The sequence below is a fragment of the Rhamphochromis longiceps genome, linkage group LG16, assembly GCF_057381845.1.
Source record: "Rhamphochromis longiceps isolate RC_006_pf linkage group LG16, R_longiceps_female_GT1.1, whole genome shotgun sequence".
Taxonomy (NCBI): Eukaryota; Metazoa; Chordata; class Actinopteri; order Cichliformes; family Cichlidae; genus Rhamphochromis; species Rhamphochromis longiceps.
The window spans coordinates 10040318-10050968 of record NC_140572.1 but is presented as its reverse complement, the minus strand read 5'-3'; the positions used below and the strand labels follow the sequence as shown (position 1 = coordinate 10050968).

At 39.7% G+C, this 10651-nt stretch overlaps 1 protein-coding gene across 1 annotated transcript; it reads right to left on the bottom strand.

Annotated features, from left to right (window-relative positions):
• Positions 1–9060: 9060 nt before the first annotated feature.
• LOC146650632 (olfactory receptor 11A1-like) lies at positions 9061–9987 on the bottom strand. The gene has a single exon (XM_085384245.1). It carries the CDS (start codon positions 9985–9987, stop codon positions 9061–9063), a length of 927 nt encoding a protein of 308 aa, XP_085240371.1.
• Positions 9988–10651: the final 664 nt, after the last annotated feature.

Genomic DNA, 10651 nt, shown 5'->3' with positions numbered 1-10651 from the left:
CGAACATTCCGGAACTTTTGCGCATTCCGGAATTCCGAACATTCCGGAACTTTGGCGCATTCCGGAATTCTGAACATTCCGAAACTTTGGTGCATTCCGGAATTCCAAACATTCTGGAATTCTGAACATTCCGGAATTCCGAACATTCCGGAACTTTTGCGCATTCCAAAATTCTGAACATTCCGGAACTTTGGCGCATTCCGGAATTCTGAACATTCCGGAACTTTGGCGCATTCCGGAATTCCGAACATTCCGGAACTTTGACGCATTCCGGAATGCCGAACATTCCGGAATTCCGAACATTCCTGAACTTTGGTGCATTCCGGAATTCCGAACATTCCGGAACTTTTGCGCATTCCAAAATTCTGAACATTCCGGAACTTTGGCGCATTCCGGAATTCTGAACATTCCGGAACTTTGGCGCATTCCGGAATTCCGAAAATTCCGGAACTTTGACGCATTCCGGAATGCCGAACATTCCGGAATTCCGAACATTCCTGAACTTTGGTGCATTCCGGAATTCTGAACATTCCGGAACTTTGGCGCATTCCGGAATTCCGAACATTCCGGAACTTTGGCGAATTCCGGAATGCCGAACATTCCGGAATTCCGAACATTCCGGAACTTTGGTGCATTCCGGAATTCCAAACATTCTGGAATTCTGAACATTCCGGAATTCTGAACATTCCGGAACTTTGGCGCATTCCGGAATTCTGAACATTCCGGAACTTTGGCGCATTCCGGAATTCTGAACATTCCGAAACTTTGGCGAATTCCGGAATTCCAAACATTCCGGAATTCTGAACATTCCGGAACCATGGCGCATTCCGGAATTCCGAACATTCCGGAACTTTTGCGCATTCCGGAATTCTGAACATTCCGGAACTTTGGCGCATTCCGGAATTCTGAACATTCCGAAACTTTGGTGCATTCCGGAATTCCAAACATTCTGGAATTCTGAACATTCCGGAATTCCGAACATTCCGGAACTTTTGCGCATTCCAAAATTCTGAACATTCCGGAACTTTGGCGCATTCCGGAATTCTGAACATTCCGGAACTTTGGCGCATTCCGGAATTCCGAACATTCCGGAACTTTGGCGAATTCCGGAATGCCGAACATTCCGGAATTCCGAACATTCCGGAACTTTGGTGCATTCCGGAATTCCAAACATTCTGGAATTCTGAACATTCCGGAATTCTGAACATTCCGGAACTTTGGCGCATTCCGGAATTCTGAACATTCCGGAACTTTGGCGCATTCCGGAATTCTGAACATTCCGAAACTTTGGCGAATTCCGGAATTCCAAACATTCCGGAATTCTGAACATTCCGGAACCATGGCGCATTCCGGAATTCCGAACATTCCGGAACTTTTGCGCATTCCGGAATTCCGAACATTCCGGAACTTTGGTGCATTCCGGAATTCCAAACATTCTGGAATTCTGAACATTCCGGAATTCCGAACATTCCGGAACTTTTGCGCATTCCAAAATTCTGAACATTCCGGAACTTTTGCGCATTCCGGAATTCCGAATATTCCGAAACTTTGGCGAATTCCGGAATGCCGAACATTCCGGAATTCCGAACATTCCTGAACTTTGGTGCATTCCAGAATTCCGAACATTCCGGAACTTTGGCGCATTCCGGAATTCCGAACATTCCGGAACTTTGGCGAATTCTGGAATGCCGAACATTCCGGAATTCCGAACATTCCGGAACTTTGGTGCATTCCGGAATTCCAAACATTCCGGAACTTTGACGCATTCCGGAACTTTGGTGCATTCCGGAATTCTGAACATTCCGGAATTCCGAACATTCCGGAACTTTGGCGCATTCCGGAATTCTGAACATTCCGGAACTTTGGCGCATTCCGGAATTCCGAACATTCCGGAATTCTGAACATTCCGGAACTTTGGCGCATTCCGGAATTCTGAACATTCCGGAACCATGGCGCATTCCGGAATTCCGAACATTCCGGAACTTTGGCGCATTCCGGAATTCCGAACATTCCGGAATTCTGAACATTCCGGAACTTTGGCGCATTCCGGAATTCCAAACATTCCGGAACCATGGCGCATTCCGGAATTCCCAACATTCCAAAACTATGGCGCATTCCGGGAATTAATTTTCTCGTATCGAAGCTGGACAGTCGTATTCCAATTGACTCCAGGAAGTCAGTAATGTGTTGCCGGCAGGCAATGTTGTGCCGGGGGAGTCTGCCGGGCGACTCCTTTTTGATAACGGGGTCTCATTTTTTGCCGGGGAAGATGTGCTCTTGACCTTCTTCATAACTACACCCACGCTCGGAGCACTGGTCGATGTAATCTTGGAGAGCGTTTAAACTCTCCCCACTCTTCTTTGGCTCTCGGAGGAGGTGGGTGCATGTCTTCCCTGCTGCTGCTTCTATGTCTGTGTCTAGTCTCCTCTAACTCTAACCCTCAAAGAGTCTCAGTCTTGTTCTGTAAAACCGGAAAAAGTTGTGGATTTGATCAACTGGCCCCGTAACAAAATTGAAACCCTCCTGGGCCTGGGAGAGTCAGATTGTCCTGCTGAGACGTTTACTGTCCAATACTCGATGGTTGGTTGCGTCCTGTGTCTGGCGACACTCTCAATTGAGGACATTGAATGACATCTACCAATTCAGAAACATGATAACAGAGTTCTGGATGATTGGAGCTGGCTTGGACCTGGCTTATCGAAGAACAAGAACTGGCTACAGCTGTTCAAATTTCCACAAGGATGGTCGACATGATAGACCAAGGGTGTTGTACTCCAGGCCTTGAGGGCCGGTGTCCTGCAGGTTTTAGATGTGTCCTTATTGGGTGTTTTATTGTGTTATGGTGTGATGATATCTGTGCATTCCGGGATTATCCCTTTGTGTTACACATTTCACTGTTTTTTCCTTTGCTACCTAACCTGGCCTGTCTCCCCAATGTGATGTTTGTGTATTTTATGTATGGTCAGCAAGGTCTGTCGTCTCAGTTGTGGGCAATTCATCTCATCTCATCTCATCATTATCTGTCCTCCAGGGAGTTAATTATGGTTAATTAGGTTAATTATGATAAGATATGGTTAATTATATGACAGTTGATTGGTACATTTGGAACAATGGGACCTTGAAAAAAAACCTTTTGTTAAATTCTAAGCTACCATTTGCTCTTCTTTCTGCCTCATCTCCTGCGTCTGATGTCACCTGCAGCATGAGTCACTTACCTTTCCCGTCACCAGTGAAGCTAGTTTTTTTTACTTTTGTATTGGCAGCATTCTGGCTCTGTTTTACTCTTCTGTACCACCTTTAGGAGTCAGTCCAGCAACAGGTAAACACGAGCAAGACCAGGTACTTTTCTTTCAAAAAATATGTTTAATGAAAATTTTAATTACGGCAAGGCTGTCAAAAAACTGTCTTATCCTGGCTTATCTGACTCCCCCATTACATAAGAACATAATTACAGTGCACCAGAAGCACAAAATACCAAAAAGTGCACTCTTATCCTCAAGAGCCTGAGTCTGCGCCTGAATCCGTTCTGTTTGACATGGAAAGAGTGGAAAACACACACAATCACACACACACAAGACAACACAGGCTGGCAGTGGGTCAGAACGACTTCTGCGTGCAGCAGAGAAATGCTAAGACCATGGAAGGGTTCATATGTTCTATTTGAAATCATCAACGATGAGTATGGGCAAACCAAAAACAATCTTTATAAATGTCTTGCTTTTCTTTTAGCTTGTTCTCGAGGTGTTGTTTTTCTTTGATACGATGCTGAAAATGCTCTTGTGAGAATTTTAAATGTTAATTGCTTATATTTAATTATTTTTAACAGTTCTAAATTCAACCAAGTATAAAGTCCCTGCTCTTTATTAATATAAATCATGCAAGCTATGCACCAGCCACGCCCAAGTCATACAAACTTCATATTTGAAAAACAGCTCTACAAAGTCAAATAGCTTAAATTCATCATTCATTCCTCAACATTTTCTTCCATATGAGATAGTTCAACTTATGAATTTCTTATTTCTTGTTTTAACTTGATTTGAGTCATAGGGGCTATAACCTTATTGAAGTCTCCAATAAACCGTCTATAAAAAATTGGCCAATCTTAGGAACCGTTGCAGCTCCTTCTGAGTCTGGGGCTTGGGCCATTCCACCACAGCCTTTTTCTGGGCCAGAGTTGCCCCTGCTCCACTATGATTCCAAGAAATGACACTTGTATGTGAAACTTGCATTTCTCACCTTTGACGAAGAAATGGTTGTCCAGGAGATTTTGCAGGATGAGACCTAGTGATGGGATTTCCGGCTCGTTTTAGAGAACCGGCTCTTTCGGCTCCCAACCGGCTCTTCAGGTTGTTTTGTTGCTTTAATTAATTTATTATTAACAACAATATAAAATTCTGTACAAAAGGAATTACTAATGTAAAAAAAACTCATGGTTTTATTTATATATGTTTATATATAAATATATATGGGGTCCCTAGAGACAAAGCACGTACAAACTCCAAAAAAATTTCTAGCGTTAACTGAACTTCCAAAACAGCTACCTAGATCACTTAAATTACAAAATTGAAAGCATATGTGTATTGTTTGTGTATTTATACACAAGCACTCATATATATTCAGATAATTTAAAAAAATGTTCATTTACCTGTTACTACCACACACCAAATCCGGTCGTTGGTACTTCCTGGCTTGTGTAGCCACTAGGTAACAAAAGCTCAACACTTCACCTTGCACCCTGGAGCACTTCTGTTGTGTTTTGTAGGTGTTTTGGAGTTTGTACATGTTTTGTCTCTAGGGGCCACCGTAAATATACTTCACTCGACATAAAATGTAATAAATAAATCATATAATAGAAAAACAACTATTTACATTTCAACTTTTAACTATTTAAATTTTCAGCTTTTTCCTTTTAAACAAATTTAAAGTGAAACAACACAAAACACTGCAAACCACAACACAATTAAATATAAATGAAAATATGAAAACAAAAAGAAGATGCATATTCTCTGTCATATGGGCCTGCATGAATAAACTTTCTGAATCCTTTATCATCTGCAACTGAAAACAGTTGTGGATGATTACTATACCTTTCTAATGTGACGTTGTTGTCCCTCGATCTCTTTCTCTCTCTCTCCCTCCCGCTCTGTTCCTGTGCTACTGCAAGTGTAACTACCGCCCCTCCCCTCTTTTCCAGGCGCAAAGCACAAGGCTCGCATGCGGAGTGAAGCGGGAAAAAAAAGTGCAAGAGAGAGGGTGAGAGAAAGAAGGAAAAAACCACGGCTCCCAATAAGGAGCCGGCTCGCGTCGTTCACGTCAAAGATCCGGCTCTAAGAGCCGTTTCGTTCGTGACCAACACATCACTAATGAGACCGACATGCTTCATGTGGTCAGAGAGATTCTTAGGAAAATTAAGAATATCATCCAGAGAGAGGAAGACAAAGTGGATAATGAAATCTCTCAGAATTTCATTTTCCAGTCCTTGGAATACGGCAGGAGCATTGGTGAATCAGTGAATTTGTGAACGACAAGGCGAGATACTCGTCTGATACCTCAGATACACAAAGTGGTCTCCTTTGCATATCCTGACTAGGTGGTGGTTACACAGGTCCAGGTTAGGGAAAACAGTGCCCCCCTGCAATAACTCAAAAGCGGAGGACAACAGCGTGGTACTTGTTCTTCACCCTTCACACGAGTGAATGTGGATGGCTGAATGATCTCTACAGCTAGTGAGTCAGTGATGTAGCACTCCTTTGCCTTCCTATCAGGTTTTAAAAGACTATATAGCCAACTGGTGGGCAATGGAGTGCCAGGGAAGAAATCTATAGGCACAGGTATCTTCAGGCAAAACATAAAGGTCAGGCTTATCTGTAAACTCCGAAGGCTCAATAGCAAAAACACTTTACAATAAAGAAGTCAGGTCTTATAGAGTTATTGCCCAGGTGCATTTGATACACACTGGCATATGAGAGGTCATTGTATGTATACTTTTCAGCAAAAGGGTTTTTGATACAATACTGCTGGCACAGTGATCTGGGTTTCCCCCCCCCTCCACATACATTTTACCAAGACCGTTGAATAGAACTTCCTTCATATAGAAAAAAGATTCTATATGATCATAAGAAATGCCGCATTTCTGCTGTAGTCAATCTCAAAATCTTCTGGATTGTGCAAAAATCCTGATCCACCCCTGAAAGTAAAATACAGCAAAAAATAAGAAAAATCTAAGATTCAGTGGCACTAAGTCCTGTCATTCTTAAAACTATTTTCACCTGTTTAGCAGGATGGATGTTTGCCCAGTGCTGCAGCAGTCATGTCAATGGGGGATCCGGTGGTTTCTCTGTGAATTTCACATTCCCGTGACGCAAATGTATTTGTCACTTTTTAGGGAATCATACTCAAAGTAATGTCAGTAATTCCAAGTTTTAAACACTGCATGGTCATACTCTCTCCCCCACTCCATATTATCCATTGTTGATCTACACATGTCTGTTGCTGCCACAGACATCGCAGGCTCATACGTTATTGTCATGAGACACTTTCACAAACAAAATCCCTGTTTAGTAACGCAGTAACGCAAGTAACAGTAATCTAATTCCTTTTATTGCAAAAGTAATCCCTTACTTAACTTGTTACTTGAAAAAATTTATCAGATCACAGTAATGCGTTACCTTTAACATGTTACTGCCAATCTCTAGTTATCACTATATTCACGTCTTTTTTCAGTTTTCATTTTTAGGTTTAAGTTTTTGTTGTGTGCATGTATCCAAGCGTATGCAACATTGGTATCACACATGAGGCTGGGGGCCCAGAATCGGTCTGGCAAAGACGCCATTCCGGCCTACTGGATGATTTTAGAAAATGTGAAAGGGGGCAAGGCATTCATATTACCCCAAAGTATTGAAGTAATAAATAAAAGATTTTTCAATTTTTGGCATTTTACTGGCTTAATTAGTGCAGTGAAGAGAGACAGGAAAGCAGGGGAAGAGAGTTGCCTGTTCATCCCAGTGATCCATAAATAAACAATTTAATGAGGAAAAAAACTTCATGTTCTTTCACCTACTATTTAATCTACTCTAAAAAAATGCCATTCCTTTTTGTTTCAGTTTTGTTTTGTTTTGTTGTTGGTTTTTGGAAGTAGCCTGGATAGAAACAGTAACTTCCACATCTACAGCCAGTTTAAGATTTTAAGCAAAATCTGGGACTCTCCACTGAACTGAAGAAGTAAAATGTCTTCAAGGAACTTAAAGAAGTCCAGTTTTCCAAGCTCCTTAGATTGGTTTTGCAGATGATCACAAAATAGCATTTTACAGTCAGGAAATCCCCCAAATCTTAATCCAGTTGAGACAGTCAATCCTAATAATGCAAGTGAACAAACAAAGAGCCACAAACTGTGATCACCTTGGAGCTCTGATAAGGCAGGAATAGATGGCCATCAATCATCATTTGGCCACAGAGAATTTCAGAAGTTATGAAGAAGAATCATCACTGTACACACTGCATAAATTCGATTTCTTTCCCAATTAAACTCTTTAATCTCATGAAATGCTTGTGATTGTTCTTCATTATGCTGAAGCAGAAATCAAGTGAACATCATGCTGTATAAGAAAAATTCAAAAGGAACAAGTTAAATAAGTCAATCATAAGACATCACCAGAATAACAGCAGCAGAAACTTATTTTAATAGTTTTGCTGCCCGCTAGAGGTAAAGTAGGAACCAATTTTCTTTTGTGCACTGTCCACTTTCTGCTGTGACATAACAAATTTCCCACGTGTGGGACTAATAAAGGTTATCTTAGGTTTGGAGGTCTGGAGTGATTGACCCAAAATTGGTGCAAATTTCACTAGTCTGTATAGGTGCTTGATGTTAGGCACCTGTGGCCATGTAAATGAATGGAACACCTGTAGTCAATGATTTTTATGGGTTAATATGTTAAAAGTATTCACTTAATGTGTGACTGAGGATGGACCTTACCGAGACAATTTCAAGAAATAAATGACAAACCTTTGTTAAGGTGCAGCAAATGGCAGCACAAACATGAGCACAAAGAAAAGTACTGGAAACACACAGGGAAGATAAGACTGTTTCAGTGAAGGCAAGAAGGCAAGCGCTATTATAATTTGCTGCATATGGAGTGGATGTTAGCGAGGAGGATAGTAGGAAGAGGGAGCCAATGCTGGCCCAGTCTTTTCAGGCTGTGATGAATACTGCCATGACTGCCCTATTTCCATGGCTTGGAATCCTGATTTAGGTGTGATATATGAAAGCACATGACATACCAGAGGATATATGGAATGTTAATTTCACTGGTGATATTTCTCTGGTTACCTATCAATGATAAATCATGCATTTAAACAAGGCAAAGTTTTACTAATATTACATGAGTTGTAACAAGTTGTAACACCTGTAAACTGTAACTTTATGGCAGTCCAAAATACCACTAAGTTGGACACCAAATCTACTCATAGCAATATTTAAAAATGAAGGCTACAAAGACAGTTCTCTGTCTCATACACACAGTTTTGCGCACAAATGACACGTAACTCTATAAAGTAATGTTATATATATTTGATTTCTGACTGAATAAAATATGTCTTGTAATAATATCCTATGTTCAGCATTAGCACATTACATTTGTTGCAGATACTATTTAGTAAAGATGTGTCTCTAATCATGTTTTTAATTCCTCTTCCGGCCCTGCACCAGCTGCTGCAGCAGTAGAACTTGTTCACATTATGTTTAATCAGAATCAGAATACATTAATAACCCTAAGGAAATAATATAAAACTAGGCTTGTAAGAATAGGCAGTATTCCTTAAGAAAAATGAAAAAAATAAAAATAAAATAAGCGTCAGCAACAACTAAATCCAAAACAACAACAATAACAAGATAGTTTTAGCTGTGATTAGGATGTCTGTGAGTGCTTGAGTAGTCGAGTATGAATGGCTATATTTACCTGGAATAGGCATTTAGGGTCACTGCTGCTACTTGCATGCAAGTACAATTGATTTCAACTGTATCAGTTTGTAAGTTAAAAAATGAGTATTGACAGTCTTGATACATTAGTTTTTTTGGACAGCGCAGAACAACCTTTTGAGGTGTTTAGAAATCTCCTTCATTTTTAGTCCATATATAATTGGATTGAAAAGGGGAGGATACATTACAATTTGCAAAGTCAATATGGAGTGTACAATCTTTGGAAAATTAGACTCCAGACCAGAAACAATGACATCAAATGCACACAAACACAAATAGCTGATCAAAACTATCAAGTGGGGCAAACAGGTCTGTGCAGCTTTTCTCCTGACTTCTTTACAGCTTTGATAGGATATCACAAGGATCCTGGTGTAAGTGAAGAATATGAAAACCGCAGGGAGAATTGCAACATTAGATAGTACAACCATATCATATACAGTTTGTGCTTTTGAATACACACATAGAAGCTTGTAAATTGTATTGTTGCAAAAAATTCCAGTGAAAGTAAAGTTACAGATTTTTTTATTGGCCATTAATACAGCTACCACTGCAACCTGAGAAGAGGGCACAATCCAAGCTAAGGTTAAAAAAATGCTGATAGTATTTTTTGTCATGATCATTGGATATTGCAGAGGTTTGCATATAGACACATATCTGTCATAGGCCATGGCAAACAAGAGTAAAAATTCTGAACCACCCAAAGAGTAAAACATAAAAAACTGAAAGAGACAGACAGAATAAGATATGATCTGTCTTTTAGATAAAAAGTCAGTCAAAAGCTTTGGATAAATAACAGTGCTTAACATAACAGAGTTCAATAGCAAAGCTGCAATAAAAATGTACATCGGCTCATGGAGACTTTTCTCAACCACAATGAGGAATACAATGGCGAAATTACAGCAGAGTATCAGAATGTATAAAGTAAACATGATCATAAAATAAAGATATCTGTATTTGTTCACTTGGAAAAACCCATCAAGAGTTATGTATGACACATTTAATGCCAGCTCCATTAAAATGATGAACCAAAATTTTAATAAATAAAAAGAGATATGACAACAAGTGAGAGAAAACAGAAAGTGAACACCTACCTTATCCTGATCGGCATATGAGTGGACTTAAGAAAGTGAATGTTTTGACTTCTACTTGGACTCTGTTCATAAACCTGCTTCACCCTCTATGGACTTCATCCCTAACTCTCCAGTACAGTCCTGTGTTGAACTGTTTTCTCAGTACTACCCCCACTGTTTTTGGACTATTAAAACATTTAAGGAATTTCTTGTTTCCTGATTACAAACAGTTTATTGTGACTATTTGTAAAATTGTATTTATTTTGTAAGAATTTTTCGATTCATCTAAAAAAATACTTTTTGTCCTTTGTAGTATTATAGTAAAAATGCATACATGTCCTCACTGTAAAAAAAATCTTATCACAAGACTGCAAGTAGTGTGAAAAACTAAGTACACACTGGTTGCTTCTATAGTAATTAAGTAACAAGGTGCTAATATTTAAATGCACCTCATTAATTGATCATGAACAAGTATGAACATATAGGTTCTATGTAAAAAATTATTATATATATGAAAAAGGTTATTAGAAAAAAAATACCTAAGCAAATATAAGCAAAAACCTGCTGAATGTAATGACAGTACAATTACAAAAAGACTGAGGTATGG

What these genes read in the sequence shown, in the direction of transcription:
- LOC146650632 (XM_085384245.1), bottom strand. Translation starts at nt 9,987, where the DNA reads ATGGAGCTGGCATTAAATGTGTCATACATAACTCTTGATGGGTTTTTC.